Source organism: Pipra filicauda, unplaced genomic scaffold (assembly GCF_003945595.2).
Source record: "Pipra filicauda isolate LSUMZ 115617 unplaced genomic scaffold, ASM394559v2 scaffold599_size242720_pilon, whole genome shotgun sequence".
Lineage (NCBI taxonomy): Eukaryota > Metazoa > Chordata > Aves > Passeriformes > Pipridae > Pipra > Pipra filicauda.
The window spans coordinates 103,115-122,656 of NW_024104752.1; the positions used below are offsets into that span (position 1 = coordinate 103,115).

The window sequence follows — 19,542 nt, forward strand, 5'->3', positions numbered from 1 at the left end:
GTGAAATCCTCCCCAGGAGGAAGAGGAGCTGCCCAGCTTCTCCTGGATCAGCCTGACCACAGATCTATCAGGAAGTTGAATCCTGCTGATAAATCCATCCTGGGCATTATCTGTCTTGCTCTATTATGATACCAGAGGATTTGCAACCATCACTTCCAGATTTCAGGGTTGTGCTACAACACAGAGATCTTGTGTGTCCAAAAGAATAGAGAGAAAACACAGGAGAGACCTGAGTTGTTTTATTTCAAATGCAGCTTTGGGTGGTTTGAAGTGCTTGGCAGCGTTTCTAGAAATATTGATCTGTTTTTGTGCCAGTTGCCTGGTGTTAGATCTGGTTAAACATCTCCCTGCACAGGGTGATCCTTGGAAACTTAACCCCAAACATCAGGGCTCTGTGAATGAGCTGCTGTGGCTTTCCCATGAACTGCTTACTCAGTTCTCTCTTTAATTTCAGATAGAAAGAAGTGGCCCCAGACATGATCAGTTTGTTTGGTGACATTCACCACAGAGGGACAACAGGGGATGTTTGCTTACTTTGTATTTAACACCTACAGCTTCACTGTCAACAGAAAACGGACTGAACTCACTTAAAAGTTGGCTCACTTCTAATTCCAAGCTCGCTCGAACAGGCCTGTGTAATTAAGGTAGTTCATAGTAGAACTTCCAGTTCTTTGTGTGCAGATGGGGAGCAAAAACAGAATTATGGACTTGGTGGGAAGAAATTACAGTCCTTTGCTTCCCCGTGGGAGGGCAGCTCTGCCCTGACACCGGGTTAGCTGGGAATTGGGAAGGTTATAAATGACGAGTGTTGAACTGGCAATAGGCAGGATTGTATTCCAACTGTTGTGTTACTCATGCAAAAACAATCAGAGGTATTTTTAGCTCACGAATTCTGTTGGAAAAAAAATCTTTGAGGTGTCACCTTGCTGGCTTAATACTGTAGTCACATCGTGATCAGGTTCGTGCAGCATGGAAACCTGGCAAAAATTTGAATATTGAATTGCAGAAGAGTTAACTCACTAAGGCTGAGAAACTGTCAGCTTTGTCAACCTAAAAAGAAAGCGATTTTTTTTTTTTTTGGGTTGTCTAAAACATAATTATAATTGTAAAAATGTAATTATTCTACTATTTTAATACAAGAGGCTATTTCATTGTTTGGATTATCTGATGTCATTACACATCCATATTTATTACAGCCCTGAAGACTCTGTAGTCCAAAGCTTTTATTTCATGAGCAGACATAACATAGGAATTCAAAACAAGACATACATATACATATATATATATACCAATATACATTTAAACAATGCAGAAGAGGTAGTACCGTTAATTAAGAAATACATAACATGCAGTAAAAATACCAAGACAATTCAGATCTGTCTTTATTGCACCCCTTTCAAGTATCACAAGAGGCTACAGAATGATTTATTCAGCATCAGTCCAAATTTAAAAGTGTTCTCTTACATGATTTTATCTTGGATTTTCTGCTGGTGACCCTTCAGGTGAGTAGCTGAAGGGGACAGTACTTAGCTCAGAAGTTAAACACCATGGTTGTAACCACAGACAATGAGCTTTGAATTCATTACTTGGAGGAACCAGATGGCCTTTATGCCTCAGGATGTAAAGTTAGGCCTGAACACCAAATATTTCACCTGATCTCTTTTTCTTTCTCTAAAAAGACCCAGTTGCACGGCTGAGCTGTGTTTTGGAGGGCTGCCTACCCCATAAAGGGAAAAAAAATAACGTATAAAACTGGATGGGTTTTGCTGTTGACCTGAAGAGAAACCTCGGTGTAGCCTCCAAGGTCTGTCAGACATTAAGGAACTGCAGAATTTAAGGGGGGAAAAAATATGATCTCTATGGAGACAAGATCCTGAAAGTATTGCCAGGTAAAGATGGGAAGTGTCTGTCAGAGCCCCATCAACCAGACTGATTCTTTCTCAAAGAGTTTGAAGCTGAAAGCAGCTGAAAGATTTTGCTCAGTGAAAAGTGCTTCAGGAAAGAAGAAAAAAACACAGTTAAGAAGCTGTTGAGGCTTCAGAATAAAAAGCAAAACAGACCTAGACCTCAGTAAATGCACCTTCTGTTTGCATTTCCAGATCTAACCAAGGAGGATCTCTACTCAGAAGATTCAAGAGTCCAAGGAAGGCTGCAGTGAAAGAGGAAGATGCTTTCCTTTTTTAGGATGGTTTTCCAGATTTCCTGGTTGTTTTTTTTCTGTTGTTTAAGCTCTGATGGGCTGTCAGGAAAAAAAAAAAAACCAACCCAAACAGCAACAAATCCAGGGAAGAGGCTGTAGATAATCCCATTTATCTGATGTACTCCTCCTCAGAGGTACAGGATGGATCTTCATCTGTGCTTTCCTCCAAATCTGGCAAGTTGCCCCAGAGCAATACATTCACACCTGGTGGGAAGGAGGTAAGGAGAATAAGGAGGGGGGGCAAAAAAAAGATATTTTTGGATTGTGACCTTAATTTTAAGTCGTACTACTGTCTGTTTTGAGAGGAAATAATCATTGCAAAACCCGTTAAGTCACGTCCCTGATAAATATATCCCTTTTCTATTTTTCTTCCGAGTGATCTTGGAAGTGCTGTTGCTGTTTACATCACAATTCAAGGAATAAACCCACTGAAGCTTGTTTCTATAACTAATTCATGGAGCTATTGATAACCCCCCCCGTGGCTGATTTACTTTTAAAAGCCCTGCTCTGAGACCCAGGTGACACTGAGAGGTTGAGGCAGCGAGTCTGTGAGGAGGAGAAGTGCTTTGTCAGGGGGGGCTGTGGATTCCTGAGGACTCCAACCCTGCCAGACTCTTGGCATCCCACCAACACCCAGCTGAAGAAGCTGCAAACTTCAGCTTAACGAGGATTCAGTGGGAGAGTGTCGGGGGTGACAGCGGGTCTGTCAGCACCTTGGCACATACTGATGAAGCAATAGATGTTGACCAGATCAAAGTATACCCCTGAGATGGACTGAAAAGAGAGGACTGAAAATGGAGGCCCTGATCCTGACAACATACTGATGCATCCTGAAGAAGCTGTGTGGGAACAGAGAACACTGTCTCATGAGAACAGGAGCACTGTCTCATGAGAACAAGGACCTGTTTTGAACGAGAGTGGTTGGGAAGAACATCAACATGAGAGAAAAATAAGAGCAGGTGCTCGGGACTGTTGTGGGAAAGAACTGGGCTGTTTTGAGAAAGAGCAAAGTTGTTGTGAGAAAGTAGAGTTTAGAAAATGCACCTATTAGCTGTAAGAATTCTGGTGTGAAAGTTTGAACTGTCCTATCCATGTGCATTACGTGTGTTCAAAAACTGTACTTAAGGGGCTGCGCAGCAGCCCCGGGGTCCCTGCTTTTTTCTTGGAATAAACTTTGCTGGAACCTTTTTTTGTGTCGCTTTGGCCGTTCCGACACTTATCAGCGACATCTGGCGACGCCGACGTGATTGCAACGTTGAAGATGGATTTATCTCCAATTGCGGAGCTGCCGTGACTTCCCTCCTAGAGGGGGAAAGAGCAGAGGATTTTCTCTCCTAGAGAGAGATTGGACCTGTGGGGCGAGGCACAGGGGGAACGGAGCCCGGTGAAGCTTGAGAGCGGGGGGTTCCCGCGAAATGGTCCGGACCTGAATTTTTTGACCCTCATTAGGTAAGCTAACGGGGGTGCCACCGGGGACTATATTTTAACAAGGGGACAGCACATAACGAAGGAGGAAAGTGTGGTTCTATCCACATGGAAATCCCTCTTAAACCGAAAGAATGTCAAGGTTGTTGAATTTAATTTACGACGTGTGCTGTTATAGTACTGAAAATAAGGCTTTGAAGCTACTACGTTAGGTTGCATTTCATGTGTTTGCCTAACACTTGCTCCGTGAGACTTTGAAAGATTTAGAAGAGTATGGGAGGCAACGATCTATGCAATAATTCATATAAGAACTAAAACTCTGAAACGCAGTTGCCCAGAATGATAAGCAGGTTGCCAATGTAACAAATTGTCCTTGAACTACACCTCCAAGCAAAAAAATGCAGAAAAATTTAATAATTCACTCCCAGAGACAGAAAAGAAGTAAGGACCCCCCCTCTCCATTGCCACTGCTGCAGAAAAAGCAGTTTTCCCACCAGATAACTCCACCAAGAAAACAACTAAGAAAAGAAATTCAAATCAAGATATATAAGCGAATGAAGAGGGACAGAGATAAATTAGAACAATGGGAGCTGGGCAGAAAACAAGACAGCAAAGCCCGTCCCTGTATAAGCCTTTGAACTTAAAAGTCAGCATCTACCTCCTTTTCTTGCTTCTTCGCAGCCTGAGTTACCTATTTTTTGTTCATGTACTAATTGGCTGTTTCAGTCTCACAATGTGTGTAAGATAAAACACAGAAAAATATGCAACAAATCAAGTTTGGTGTCATGGAAGCCTGAAGATGACGATCCCTACTGGGGGGGGAAGAAAAAGGGGGGCAAAAAACTGCCTTCTGATATTTCTGTTAATTCTCGTGTTAACTGTAGTGTTTGTTGAATGTGTTTTTGTGAGCTCTCAATATTCTTGTTACTGTGTGTGTGTGTATGTGAAGAAACAAAGTTTTTTGCCAGGAGAAAAAGGAAAAAGGAAAGTAAAAAGCCTTCCCTTGAAAAGATTCAGCCTTGCCAGGGAAAGAAACAGAGTGTATTTCACATGATAGAGATGGTCTGTTGCTTGGTAACTAAGCAGAAACTTTATTCACTCCCTCAGAGCTGGGAGGAGAATCAAATATCCTACTTTGTAGAAATTGCAACTTTGTAACCTTCTGATTGGAGAAAGAAATTGTCTTACAATTTCATAACATAGTCTCACTAACTGTTTTCTGAAGTTGTTCATTAAAATAAGCAAACTTGTTTTAAAATACATACATAAATGTAATGGAGAAATAGAGTTTTTAAAGTAACTGCTGACAACTGTCTGTAATAAGAAAATTCCAATGCATGTGGGGGGAGCGGTTCTCCGGCAGAGCTCTAAGCACAGCTGCTCTACCTTCCCTCTCCCCCCCCTGCTCAAACAGCTCTGTAAACATTCTTTTGTTGCTTCTGTATTTTACAGTTAGCTTTAAGGTAGACTTATTTGGTGGAATACCTAGCTCAAAAATATCTTATTTGACAGGGGCAGTTTTTGCCAGAGCAAAAAGGGAAAAATAAATAAACTGTTTCTAGCTGAAAGTTTCCACCTTTGTGGAAAGAGAGATAAAATCTAAAGATATAATACAGGAAACTGCCTAACAACAGACAGTGTTTCAAGTTTAAACTGCATCTGTCCTAGTCTCTTATGCTAAGCAGCAGAGGTGTGTCCCTGTTATCAGGTGACAAGCTTAAACCAGAACTGTTGCTGCTTTGCAAGGTGTGCATTCTGGATCCCCTGGTATACTCTTATGAGCAAAACCCTAGTTTAAAGCAGCCTGAGTGAGTTTTACTGTGGCTTTATGTAAATTGCTAAAGTTGAGAGCTACTTTAAGAGTGTTAACTTCTTAAATACATGGATATAAGTTAAACTGTTACACCTATTTTGTTTAAATAAGATGTTTAAAGTTTTCAGGCATATCCCAGAAATATATATATAATATCAGTAAAAATTCAGAATTAGCTGCTTATAAATCCTAGCTGATCATATCGTTTCAGAGGCTGGGTGAGACTGCTTAAGTTTTAAAAGGACATGACTGTTCTCCAGTTTCATTTTTACATTCAGAGAGGCAGGAATCTGCCCTATGAATTTGTGAATCCTGTTCAAATCACAAGCCATGTGTGGCTTGATAATAGAAAAGTAAAAGATACAAAACTATATTTAATCCAATTATGCAACTGAGACCTTATAAAAATCAGTAATCCCATCCTCTGAAAGATTTCCATATGCTGGGATTTTGAACGGTCAATTGTTTCTTCATAATGAAAGCTGCTATTTGCTTTTATTGAAGTTACAGTGACCTTCCTGAAATTCAGTGTTTTCCTTTACAATAGGAGAGAATTTTTCTGCAGTACAATATGATAAAATGCTGCTCAAAATGATAAAAGCAAAGTAAAAGTAAATACAGAAGTTAGAGACCTAAAAAGATGAGCAAAAACTAAATGTGATTGTTCTAACCAATGTTCTTTGAGAAGCAGGATTGAAGAATGCTCCAGGAAAAAATTCATAAAACCAAGCCATATAACCTATCTCCTACAGAGAGAATTATACTGCAAAGAATCATCACTAGGCCTTCAGATTCAAAGAAAAACTGCAAAATTACCCATGATACCCACTTAAAACTGACTGAACTATTAATAACAAATTTGTGAGTTTTTTATTAAAGGTGAAGAACAACTAAAAGAAGCAGATGAACAAGAACTGAGAGTCAATTACGTCCCAGACATCAGAGACGACTTGGACTGACTTCTCACAGAAGACCCTGAATTTCAAGCTGTATTAGCAGACTGTAATAATGATTTATCTATTCATTTTTCTAGGTACCGACTATAGACAGAAATCATGTGTTGCTGCCAATCACACATTACTCATGCAACTCAGACATTGCTTTAATTCTCCACAATTTAGGAAGTTTTGAAAAACTGTAAGGACAAGTAATGTTGTAATTTGCTGGTTTTCCAGAGCTAAAACAATTATGCAGAGATTCCTAACTCACTTATAGGACAAATTGTTGTCAAGAAAACATTTTACACGTCAAATGAACATTTTAAAATATAAAAAGGGGGGAAAGAGACCATGCAGGTGCATAAACAGATGCTAAATCGGAGTAGATCTCATTTAAATTTGTTAGGCCTTATGTTCCTTGTATGTATTCCTTTTCAGGCCAGGTACAGTTGTTGGACGTGACTGCCAAAGATGACAAACTGAGAAGTACACAGTCAATAACTACTTAAAATATAAAGTGTGTAATTAAAATGTAAAAGTATAATAGAAATTCCAGCTATGTGTGAGTGAAGTGTGACTGAGGTGGCCACCAATGAATGACTGAAGAGAGATTGTGTGAGAGAGAGAAACTGTGTAGATATATATGTGTGTAGACTTAAAAATACTTTACATGAGTGTCAAGATTTTAAAGGAATGTGTTACATGAATCTGTCGGACCATAGTGAGTCCTTATTCTAGATGGTAGATGAACTCTCTTTTTTCTTGGTGAAGTGTTGTTATTCATCCTCGTTGGAAAATGGTGCATTTCTTCTTAGCTTTGAATCAGGGGTTGTCGATACTGATGCCTTGCTTGATCAGCCTGTTGCAAAGGGCCCTGCAACAGACTGTTAAGGCCATCTTTGTCGCACAAATACAAAAAAGGGGGAATTGTCGGGGGTGACAGCGGGTCTGTCGGCACCTTGGCACATACTGATGAAGCAATAGATGTTGACCAGATCAAAGTATACCCCTGAGATGGACTGAAAAGAGAGGACTGAAAATGGAGGCCCTGATCCTGACAACATACTGATGCATCCTGAAGAAGCTGTCCCGTGGGAACAGAGAACACTGTCTCATGAAAACAGGAGCACTGTCTCATGAGAACAAGGACCTGTTTTGAATGAGAGTGGTTGGGAAAAACATCAACATGAGAGAAAAATAAGAGCAGGTGCTCGGGACTGTTGTGGGAAAGAACTGGGCTGTTTTGAGAAAGAGCAAAGTTGTTGTGAGAAAGTAGAGTTTAGAAAATGCACCTATTAGCTGTAAGAATTCTGGTGTGAAAGTTTGAACTGTCCTATCCATGTGCATTACGTGTGTTCAAAAACTGTACTTAAGGGGCTGCGCAGCAGCCCCGGCGGTCCCTGCTTTTTTCTTGGAATAAACTTTGCTGGAACCTTTTTTTGTGTCGCTTTGGCCGTTCCGACACTTATCAGCGACAGGAGAGGGTCAAAGTGACAACATGACTCACCCAAAAAAGAGTGTCCCTTGGCCAGCTGCCTGCGAGCCCAGGAAAGCCACACACCCCCCTATAAATAGCTGGGTTTGGGCTGGTTGTAGGATTGCTGCAGAAAACCCCGACTTGTGGCCACAGAGGGGGGAGGTTAAAGTTTTCTGATGGAGATCAATTTACACTCAGATTTTCATTTACAGCTCCAACCACCCCCCCCCCCCCCCCCCCCCCGAGCAGTTTTCCAGATTAGCAGTGCAGTAACACTTCCTTGTGCCTCCATATGGTCCCCTCCCTCCATATGCTTGGACTATATTGAGCTGCCTCGTTAGAATGGGGACTTTGGGAGTCGAGATTTTTAGGGAAGAGAAGGAGACAAATTTACCAGAAGGGTCGAGCCTGTTGATGCCAATGACTGCTTGGCTGTGGAACATCCAGAGGTGGCCATTGTTGCAGGACAACAGGCAAGGTTTGCAGGGAGAAATCACATGGTAACCAACAACGTTACCACTGGAAAGGCAAGTGAAATAATGAGCAACACAAGTGCCTGATGAAAGGACAGATGTTGGTGGCTTTTTCCAGCCCAAACTAATGTTAAATAGCCACGGTACCAGACCATTATGTAATGCTCCTATTTTGATTAAGTTAAGGGAACGTAGTTAAACAAGTATCTTAAATATTTAGGGAACATCTGTCAGGAGTTACAGAATATCTGAGTTTCAGATCTTTGGCATAGAGAACCATTAGTAACCTAAATTGTGTAATCCAGATTAGTTTACATACCAACAAATGCTGGTGCATTTTTTTTTTTTTTGGAAGGCCTGTGGTTGCATTGGCATCAGCTCAGAAGTTCATCACACACAAACCCCACCTGTACAGGAGCCTCGTGCACAGGAGAGAATCAGTGGTAGGAGTAATGAGACTGAGACTCATGGAATGGTTTGGGTTGGAAGAACCTTAAAGACCATCCAGTTCCACCCCCTGCTATGGGCAGGGACACCCTCCGCTAGCCCAGGTTGCTCCAAGTTTATCCAGCCTGGCCTTGGACACTTCCAGGGATGGGGCAGCCACAGCTTCTCTGGGCAACCTGTGCCAGAATATTGAAGCCTTATCAATTTTCCTCAATTAAAACCCAGAACAACCACTTTTCTGCTTTCACATGCTCTGGTGAGATATTTCTGTTTCTCTGCTTCTCCCTAAAAACTAAAATATTGTGTTTCTATCACAACCCCCCCCCCCACTGTTTAAATCTGAACAGGGTAAAAGTCTTGATTAGGAAGCCAAAGGGATCATCTCAAATGACTGTGAGCTATTTGAGAGTTGTTGTTTTTACTCTTAAATATCAGATACTAATAAGGAGGATAAAAGAACTGCAAGAACTTTAGTGACAGCATGTTCCATCTGCTCGCAACAACTCGATCTGCCAAGAGGATGTTCTATTAATTAGAATATGAGTAACTGCTTCTTACTGGGGCCTTATTCACACAGTTATCTCAGAGTTGAAGCAGACATTTAATCAGGCAGGTGGCACACAAGCTTTCCCATAGACTCAGACTCCTGACAAGGTTGTCACATTTTCACTGGGGACTTGCACAGAAAATGGACTGGCAGCCATGCCCAGGAGTGGTGGGCTGAGTTTCTATCAAGCAGCATTAAATCTGCGACAGAGAATGCAATCTGTTCGTTCATCCCTTAACCCTTGCACTGCAGGAGTCGACAGGGAGGGGGTTAAGCAGTATTTTGGAGTGTCAGGGTCACGGGCTGTGCTCTCACCACTTCAAACACGCGATGTTCTTCAGTTTGCATTTGCAGATTTCGGTGAAATAGCAGCTTCCTATGAAATCAACAGTCCTGGTTGGGAGGGAAGGAAAGACAGAGGAGTTTAGATGTGGCTGTGATCACAACTGTCATGTTTTAATAACACAGGTCTGAAGTCACAACAAAGTGATGCTGCTGCTGGTCACAGTCTGGTTTTAAAGTGCTCCAAGACCACAAGGTTATATTTTCCTACCGACTGCCAGCCACACTCATATGGAAACAAGAAGAGACCCACGTGACATTGCATTAATATCACAAGTCCTCTCAAAATAGCTCAAAAAGCAGAGTTTCTCTTGGTAGAGACTTGCAGGCTGGGGCTGGGTGGCACTGACAGTCAGAAACCTGGTTACAAATGTCGCCAGAGTTCCTGGCAAATCCCAACTAAGATACAGAGCAATCCCTTAAAGGCTGGGACATTTAAAGCCAAACCTTTGATTTCTTATCTCCTTTTCAACCCATACTTTCTGATTACCATGTCATTTCACAACCTGATTTCCTTAGTATTCAAATCTTGCTATGGGAAAGCAGCACACAAACCGACTTTGGGGGAGAGCCCTTCTGGGAGCAGTGACAGATCAGGTTTGTTCTGTTTGCAGGCCTTTATTTCAAATTCTAATCTCTGCTTCTGCAAGGAGCTAGAGGAGCTCCTGAGACTGTGTCATCCCCACGAGTGAATTAAATTTGGAGGGGGGGGGAGCGGGGACAGCCTTGCTCTTGCCATCCCATGGTTTCTGCAGGGCTGAAGGAGAGCCAGGTGGGACTAGAAATAGAGGGATGGGCTGAACTGCGCCCTGTGGGGCTGTTTCGCTGGCGACAGCGGGTTTTTAAGTGCTGGAGCCGCGGTGATGCTCCTGCAGCTCCTGACCCCGCTCAGCTGGGTCAGGCTGAATCCTGGCACTGCCAGCGCCGACCCCTCCCCGGAGGGACCCCGTGGGACCCCCCCGTGCCCGGCGCTTACCCAGAGGGCGGGATGTCGGTGGAGTAGAGGTCGGTGTCGGTGTCCGCCAGCAGCACCGCCCGCATCCCGCGGGAGCTCAGCACCTGCCGGCAGAACCGGCAGCACAGCACGGCCACGCTCCGGTCCTCGAACGTGCAGCCGCTGGAGGTCATGGCGGGTGGGGTGCCTGTCCCGATGTCCCGATGTCCCGATGTCCCGATGTCCCGATGTCCCGATGTCCCGATGTCGATCCCGGTGCCGGCGCCTCCAACGGCCACGCTCCCACCTGTCAGTTTGAATTCCCGACCTCGCCCTCCCATTGGCCGCGAGAGGCCACGCCCACCCCCCATTGAAAAAATCGGGTGGCCCCACCCCCGCCGCGCTACTATTGGCGGGAGGGTGCTCCGTGCCTCCCTCCCATTGGCCACGCCGCCTGTTACTCCTTGCGGCGCGCCCCGCCCTTACTACACTTCAGGGCGGGGCCGCCGGCGGGGCGGGAAGAGGGGGCGGGCCTATCTGGAGGTGGGGGTATTCGATTGGTGGAAGCGCGTGTCGGTCATGCCCAGCGCGGCGCGGCGATTGGCCGAGGCGCGCGGGGGGCGGGGCGGCGGCGGGCCGGTGCGGGGGCCCGGGCGGCGGGCGCTCAGCGGCCGGAGGACGCCCCGGCTGCGGGAGGCGGCTCCGCAGCGCCCAGGTAACGGCCCCGCCCGGCCGCCCGACCCCCGACCCTCCTCTACCACCTCCCCGGCGGGGCGGCCAGCGGCGGGCAGCCCTCCGCTGCCTCCGCGTCCCCCCAGCCCCGGCCCCCTCTCGCCACCCCCCCCGCCCCGGGACCCCCCCACGCTTCCTCTCTCCCCGCCGCCCTCATTGTTCTTCCCGGGCGGGATGCGGATCCGGCGGGTGCCGTGTGTTTATTTATTTCTTCCTCCCCGTACGCGCATCTTCCGCGGAGGGCTCGCGCCCTCCCTCCTCCCCCCCCCCCCCCCACCCCAAAAAGAAAAAAAAAACAGGGAGAGGAAAAATTAAAAAAAAAAAAAAAAAAGACGGGGGAAAAGTTGTGTCCCGCCCTGCCCCGCGCTGGAAAAACCCCAATCACTCCCCCCCCAAAAAGAAAAACCGGGGGAAAAGTTGTGTCCCGCCCTGCCCCGCGCTGGAAAAACCCCAATCACTCCCCCCCCCAAAAAGAAAAACCGGAGGGCGAAGCTGCGGGCGGAGCCGCCCGGTGTGCGGGGGCTCCGGGGCTCCGCCGGGGCGGGGCGGGCGATGCTGCGGGTCCCGCCCGCCTCCCGCAGCCCCGGGAGCCGCGTCCCAGGGGACCGCAAAGGAGTCCTCGCTTCCCGGGACCCGCTCCCAAAGGAGCCCCCCGAGACCCGCTTCCCAAGGGAGACTCGCACCCCAAAGGCGCCCCCGCTGTCCCGGTACCTGCACCCCAAACAGACCCCGCTTCCCAAAGGGGGACCTGCTCCCCGAACAGACCCTGCTCCCTAAACCAGCTCCCGGTTCCCAAAGGAGCCCCCGCACCCCCCGGGAGCCGCTCCCCGCACCCCGAACCAACCCCTGCTCCCCCAAGGAGCTCCCACTCGCCCCCCGGGGACCCGCTTCCCAAAGGGGGACCCTCTCCCCAAGGAGCTCCCAAAACCAGCCGCACCCCCGGGACCCGCTTCCCAAAGCAGCCCCCGCTCCCCCGGGACCTGCACCCCAAACCAACCCCCGCTCCCGTAAGGAGCTCCCTCTCCCCAAACCATGCCCTGATCAGCCCCCTCTCCCCTGGGAGCCTCTCCCCGGCCCAGCCCCGGGGTGGGTGCGTTCCCTGGGTCACCTGGCGGGGCTGCAGCTGGAACCCCGCGCTGCTGCTCCTGCTGCTGCTCAAAGGACGATTTGCAATGTCAGGGTGGCAGGGCAGCGTTTCTTCCCATCACAGATTTCGTCTGCAAGCTGCAATTTTTTAACTATCTATCTACATATTTTATTTTATTTTTGTTTTCTTTTCCATTTGCAGGCGAGCAAAACACCAAAGGGAAAAGGCTTCTCGTCCTCCGCTTCTGCTCTCAGTTGGGGTTTGATTTGCATCATCTCCCGAGCCCATTAGGAGAAATAAATAAATAAATAAATTAAAGGAAAAAAAAAAAAAAAAGAGAAAAGGCAAACCAAACCCACACAAAACATGTTGTGCGGAAGGACTTCCACTCCCTGGCTGTGCTGTTAAGGATCAGGAAGAGCCTTTGGGGGCTGCAGGATCTCACTAGGCTGATGCTGCTGCTCAAGGATTTGGTGCAGGGAGACAAAACTGCTGCCTCTTCCATCCGCTGATCTCAACATCTGCATTTTCCTGCTGCTGTGCTCCCTCTCACACCCTCTCTCCATGGACTGATTTTTTGGATTTTTTTTCCCCCCCTTTTTTTTTTTTTGGGTGGGGAGGGGGGAAGGACGAGCAGAAAATCGAGGCATCGCGTGGAGAGGAGTGAAATTGCCCTTTATATCTCGCGTTCTGGGGGGATCTCTTTTGGAGGCGAAGCTTTTTTGGAAAAGAAAACATGACGTCGCCAGCAAAATTCAAAAAGGATAAGGAGATCATAGCCGAGTATGACACTCAAGTTAAAGGTAAGGAACGGTTTTATTTCCGTGCCTTTGGCTGCTGCAATCCTGACTCGCGATTGTAGGAGTTTGCAGTGGATGTTTGGGTGGGGAAGGGGGGAAATCATTTGCAGATTGCCTGGAATTTGCAGGGCTTTTTCGTAATACAATGCTGGGTCGGGTTTGCAGCGCTGTTCCTCGTCCCCATGGGGTAGTTCCTGCTTTGGTGTTGCCGTTTTAAGGTGTCACAGCGAGGGCTTTTCTTCTTTTTTTTTTAACGGAATACACACATTTTTGAGTTGGGAGAGATCCGTATTTTCCTGCCTGCCCGTTGTGAAATACGGCTTTGCATGTGAAATACGAGAGCCGGGGAATTGCTTTTTAATCCTCTGCCTGTCATGGGAATCTTTCAACAATCTGTGTAGTGTCAGAAGAGCATATTTCCACTGGTGGTAATGGGGACTGTGCTGAGGGTCCCCGTGAAGCTGTTTGTGCTAGAAACTTCCATTTTTCAGGATTTTGCTCCTGCTGAGTCCATAATATTGCTGCCTGGTTTTCCTGACTGTGCTCATGAGTGTAACACCTTAAGGCTGCAGTGCGTGGGTGTGGGTGTACACACACACATATATATATATACACACATATATAAATGAATAAAACTGATGCATCAGTGTTATCCCCATCATCCTAAGGAATAATAAACAGAGGTGGATTTGCAGTGACCGTGCAAGTCTTCTGCAGAATTCAGCTGGCTGGGTTTCAGGCCATCATGTGCCTTAGGTTACAAAAAAAAAAAAAAGCCCATAACATAAAGGATGGTGAAATGCCTCCCGAGCTGCTTAATTTCGCCGAGTTTTCGAGATAATATGTATTTAAAAAATTAATTATGGCTTGTGCACGGCTTGATGTATTGCTGTTAGGAAGTTATGAGATTCAGTGATTTATCTAATTGGCTAAAACTTGCTTGGTATGCTCAGAGCTTGCAGGAAAGATGGCCTTCGGGCAGGGCTGATTGAGCTAAATCAATGCAATTTGGCAAAAAAAAAAAAGATTTAAATCTGAGTAGGAAACCTAAATTAAAGCTGACAATTAAAATATTGTTTTGCAATTAGGTGCTGGGTTCTTTTTCCTGCTGGGGGGGGGGGGCTGCTCGTTGCTTGCAAATCATTAAAACATGTTGTCCTCCAAGTCATGTCCTACACTGACCCCAGTGCCCTGTACCTAGAAGCAGTTTGGACATTTCTGTTGAAAATGCTTATCTGAGCAAATATAAAGCTGTGTAAGAGTTTATTTTGATTATTTTTTTTTTTTGAGTTCTTATGTTCTCCAAGTTAGAAATGGAGAAGGGCGTGTTTCTTTTTTACTGGGTTAGTTTCTATTCCTGTTTTCTAGCTGTCTTTGGAAATGGGAATTGAAGGCAGTGTGAAATTAGAGGCTTGTGTGTTCTTTCATTATTTACCCCATCAAAGTGTGCAGTGATGGATCCAAGCCTGTAGTCACAATATTTGGGAATGACGAGAAACCAGGCTTTAGAATTAGCGAAGCGCATCTTCTCACCTCTCAGTGCTTTCATGAATTGGAAATTTTCCCTTCCTTTTCAAACAAGAGGCCAGGAAAATGGGGAAGATGGGAATGAGCCTTCCCCCTGTGCAGAGTGTTGCTGCCAGAACTCAGCTCATCTGTGGAGGTGCCAACGCAGGGACCTGTAAATGTGATCCCAAAAGTCACCCATGATCACATGGAGTGGTGGCACGTGGATTTTTTTTTGCTTTTTGCCTTATAAAATGTCCCTCTTTTGAACAGCTGAGGTTGAGAAAGCTGGAAGTGTGTAAATGGATCAGGAGGAGCCGGGAGAAGGGGGTTTCCTTCCTGAATTGGTGTTGAGGGCAGCGAGGAGTTTGTCTGGGGATGTTCATCCCTCTCACAGTTCGGCTTTCCCCGCACAGGGATTCCAGGAGGTGCTAATCCATCTCCTGCTCTTCCTTGAGAGGGAGGTGTGGATGGACCAAACAGCTCAAAAACACACGTGACAATCCTGTGACAACCCTCTCCTGCATCCCCTCATTTCTTTGGGAGCACAGAGGGAGCTTCCCTTCTCCACCTGGAATGAACCTCTCAGCTTTGACCACAGCTTTGTCTCTCTGCTTTTAGGTGTCAACTTTGAGGGCAGACTTTGAAATCATCTACTCCTTTTAAAATGCCATTAAACTCGCTTGACATCTCACAGAAGCCTTGGTTCTGAGCTGGACAGTGACGTGATTCCTTAGGGAAACTCCCGGGAGCAGTGAGACCCCTCACCTCTAATTCCAGGGATGTGCTGGTTTCCCACCCAGGGAATGAGATGGTGCTAAAGACACATTTAAATCCACAACTGTGGTGCTGCCTCACCATCAAACATCACACAGAGGAATTTTGGTGTCCTCATCAAATTCTGACCTTAACTGGTGGGAACAGCATGGAAATGGTGTTAACTCTGATTAAGGTTGTTTGATGTCTTTTCTCTTGTGTTGTGAAATGAAGCAGTAGCTGTGGGGGTGAGGTGAATGAATTGTAAGGTATCATCTGCTTCTCAGATGAGAAAACTGATATTTTTTACTGGTTTTTAGAAACTTGTGACATTTTTTTTTCCTGCTCTGCTCCGTCCTGGAAATTGTGTTTAGAGGCTTCATTTAAAACCATTAATCCACAAACACCTACTTAAGCACTGTAAATGATTGCTAATGGAATGATGGGGCTTTGTTTAAAAAATTTAATAGTCTTTAAGTTGCTAATCAAAAACTGTTTAAAGAATAGTTTGGTTAATAGATCATTGTTATGCAAAATTTTTGATTTGCTGTTGCTAAATGAACTGGGGGGGGGGTGGTTTGTAAGAAGTGCACGGGGGTGACAGGGCAAAGGGTCCTGGCATGGTTTGGGTTGGAAGGACCTTAAAGACCATCCAGTTCCACCCCCTGCCACAGGCAGGGACATCTTTCACTAGCCCAGGTTGCTCCAACCTGGCCTTGGACGCTTCCAGGGATGGGGCAGCCACGGCTTCCCTGGGAAATGTGTTCCAGGATATTGAAGCCAATATTGGAATCAGGCTGGACACAGCCTTGAGCTGCTTGGTCTGACCTTATTACTGAGCACCAGGGTATGGGCTGGGTGACCTCCTGAGCTCCCTCCCAAGCTGGATTATCCAATGATCCCGTGGTCTCCAGCACCTGGAGGTTGAGCTACAAACCTGGTCTTCTGCAGAAGGGAATTAACCCCCAGAGATGCCCAGACAGGGTGATTTTCCTCAACACCCGCCCTGACCTCGAGTCTTTGGCCGTCAGATGACGCCGAGAGCCCACGCTGTGCTTGGTTTTGTGGCTGTCCCCTCTGCACTTGGAGAGGTCCCCACTATTAGAGGGCTCTTCTGGTGAGATTTGGAGAAGCCTCTCTCTTGGAGGAAGCTCTGAAATGCCTGTGTGTCATGCGGGAGGAATTCTCCTGACGAGATGAACACGGGGTCAGCAGGGGAGGGAAGCGCTGCTTTGATACCTCTCTGTACCATGTGCTCACAAAGATTGGGGAGTTCTGTGAAGCTGGAAAGTGAGATTCTGTGGTCTCCATATGGAGCCTTTGATATCTCAAGCTCATCCCCTTGTCTGGATTGTCTCTCCCAATTCCTTTGTGCAAGTTGTGGTAAAGCAGAGATAATTAATTTATGCTGTGCAGTGTGTTCCATGTGAGATTTGGATGCTGCCTATCTGTGCCCAACCAAGGACTGTCAGAGTGTTTTTTGGTTTAATATATTAAATTGGAGTGTACACTTGCTGAGGAAAGAAAAGCCAGTGATTTATCTCTTAATTCTCCTTTTCTTTCTCCTCGTGTCCCACGAGAGCCTTATATTTAATTAGTTTGTAGAAAGCTTCAGTAAATAGCTCCATGGTTTGAGCGGCAGAAATTTAATACTGACATTTTTTTACACAGCGAGGGTTCACAAACCACTGCTGTCCTTGAGTAGTCTCTAGCAAAGGTTAAAATGCATCTCTTGCAGATCTTGCAGCACTGCCCAAAAAAGTGCTAAAAATATGACAAATGGATGAGGTAATTTACAGCAGGAGCAAGCACAGCCCAGAGGTGGCTGTGTGGTTATTGAGCTGTGCCTCAGCTGAGAGAAGAATCCTGATTAAGAACAACTTGCTGCCATCACACTCAGGCTGCTATAACGCCCGAAACTTTCTTTTAAATCTCCCCAAAATGGCTGATAAATTTCGGATAAGTCCCTTTTCCCTCTCTGGGTTGAATGTCTGATGGTGTGTTTGACCTGATTGTGATTTGATTTTTTTTTTTGCCTTAAATGCTGTGTGGAAATCTCATTTGTATGGTCCATCTCCTCGAGTGGAGGTCGGCAGTTTTTAATCCTGGCAAGTTCTTTGGAGTGGTCCAGCCCTTGAGTGTGTGAAGGATTGCAAAAGTAGCTGTGATGGGGTCAGCAGCTGTAATTTGGGGGCTGGGAAGGAAGTGTGATGCTTTTGGTGGCGATTTGAAACAAAAATTGCCGTTTCTCTTGACATTTGCAAGTTTTCTTGTGAACACTGAGCTTGTCTGGAAGGAAAATATTTATAGAACCGTCTTTAGATTTTTAGATCAATGAGTTGAAATCGCTGCCATTTGTTTTACTGCTGAACCTGTGCACCTGGGGGTTGTCAGTGCTGTGGATTTTACACATAAATGTTGATTTCTCTCCTGTGTTCATCTTCTGTTCAGGTCACCAGGTTGGTCACTGCACACCGTGACTCCAACCCTTGCACCACACGTGTGGGGATCCCCAGAGTTAGGGCTGAACTTTGTCAGCCCCTATTTAATACACCCTGTAAATAGACTTTTCAGCCCAGTGTGGTTGAGTGAAACAGTCCTGAACTTTGATATTTTGACTTTGCACGTGTTGGATTAACGTTCACGTTTCAAATGAAAAACTACCTTTTAAGGGGTTTTTGCAGTTAATCACAGCTCTGTGCGTGTAAGTGATTCCATTTGTTTGCAACAATGACTTGCTCCAAGCTCTGGCTGTGGAATTGCTGGGGGAATCATCTGGTTTTCTGCAGTTCCTGATAGTGTTAATCCCTTGAGTTTTGGAGCTGGATTGAGCCAATGGAGCAGCCAGTGCCAGGAAGGGGGGAAGGGGCTGTTGGGAGACGGGTTTGATGTTCCAACACTAGTTTGTATTTTTTGTGTCCTGTGCACAATTCCTACTAATGGATTATTAACGAGGATGGGAGGAGGTGAAAGAATGCAGTGTCTTCCTTCTTTCCTCCTCTCTGGCTCCAAAATCCCTCTTTTGCAGACTCCTTTGTCAGGTATTGGAAGGCTGGAGACCAAAGCTGACCAAAGCACTCTGTCCACTCAAGTGTTGCACTTTCCTCCAAAAGCAGGAGGAATTGCCAGTGTAACTCCAGTAGGATTCCATAAAAAGTTTACAAGTAATAGCCAGTTTTCCCTAACTCCCAACCAAGGGAGCCCCACGACATTTTTCCTCGGCTCCAAATGATTTCCTTTCGTGGTGAGGTTACACATCAGTATCTTTTCCTTTTTTTCCTCTTAGCTAAAAGGCTTGACTTCTCTTTTTATTCTTTTCCTTTTAAATCCTTACTAATTTTTGCCCATTTTGGGAATTCACTTGGAAGGATCTGCTTGCCTGGTCAACTCTTTCAGCTGTCGTTACGGAGAGCGAAAAATCTGAACCTTTGTTGAGATGGAAAGTCTGTTTAAACACATGTTCCCTCGAATAGCTTTTGCTGTGCCATGCACAGTTGATATTCATTACTCGTGACTTTATTTAGTTCATTTTTGTACGACTTTCACAGATTTCATGCCTCCTTCTTTGAGAATTCCTACGACATGATGGGACTCCTGCTCTTGGAATGTTGTCAGTGTTTTGTAGGCGATGGAAGCGAACTCAGAGTTATGGTTTGATTTGCTGTGGGTTGAAAAAGCGCAGGAGAAAACGGGAGAAAGGGTCTTGACTTGGCAGTAATTCCATCCTTAGAGATCATTCTTCATTTCTACCTTCTCTTTTCTCCTTTCCTTTCAAAATAGCAACGTTGCAGAAGACAAAAAAGGACCTTTTTGTGGAATCCTTTAAGTGATGGGTCAGTGAAACTCTTGATGTCTTTAAAATCAGAAACCATGTGGATGTAGAGTAACTGTGTCAAGGAAGCTCAGCTGGTATTTTTTTTCCAGGCAGATGCTGCAAATGGATTTGAACCATTTAAAATGTTACTTTTTCTTTTTTTTTTCTTTCTTTTTTTTTTTTTTTTTGCCACTGAAGTAACTGTTTATTGTTGTGAAACTCAAAATCTTCCGACCCTGTCGTTTTGCTTT

The 19,542-nt window shown here is 45.6% G+C and overlaps 2 protein-coding genes across 6 annotated transcripts in view; one reads left to right on the forward strand and one right to left on the reverse strand.

Annotated features, from left to right (window-relative positions):
• Window positions 1–1,206: 1,206 nt before the first annotated feature.
• Window positions 1,207–11,222, reverse strand: FAM72A (family with sequence similarity 72 member A). Of its 2 annotated transcripts, XM_039387903.1 has the most exons (5): window positions 10,639–11,222; window positions 9,636–9,713; window positions 8,248–8,372; window positions 7,884–8,026; window positions 2,341–2,404 (listed from the first exon to the last, which is right to left on the reverse strand). In XM_039387903.1, the coding sequence occupies exons 1-5, from the start codon at window positions 10,965–10,967 to the stop codon at window positions 2,399–2,401; spliced, it is 681 nt and encodes a 226-aa protein (XP_039243837.1). In that variant the 5' UTR covers window positions 10,968–11,222; the 3' UTR covers window positions 2,341–2,398. The 2 variants fall into 2 exon arrangements, with proteins under 2 accessions (XP_027598797.2, XP_039243837.1); XM_027742996.2 differs by lacking the exon at window positions 7,884–8,026 and having other exon boundaries at window positions 1,207–2,404.
• Window positions 11,223–11,268: 46 nt separating this feature from the next.
• Window positions 11,269–19,542, forward strand: part of SRGAP2 (SLIT-ROBO Rho GTPase activating protein 2) — a 104,755-nt gene continuing 96,481 nt past the window's right edge. For 2 of the 4 annotated variants that reach the window (XM_027742992.2, XM_039387901.1), the window contains exons 1-2: window positions 11,898–12,035; window positions 12,617–13,218. In XM_027742992.2, the coding sequence (XP_027598793.1) occupies window positions 13,152–13,218 (67 nt within the window). In that variant the 5' untranslated portion in view covers window positions 11,898–12,035; window positions 12,617–13,151. Of the gene's footprint in view, window positions 11,312–11,895; window positions 12,036–12,616; window positions 13,219–19,542 lie in introns of those variants that run through there. The other 2 variants (XM_027742991.2, XM_039387902.1) reach the window with 2 other exon arrangements.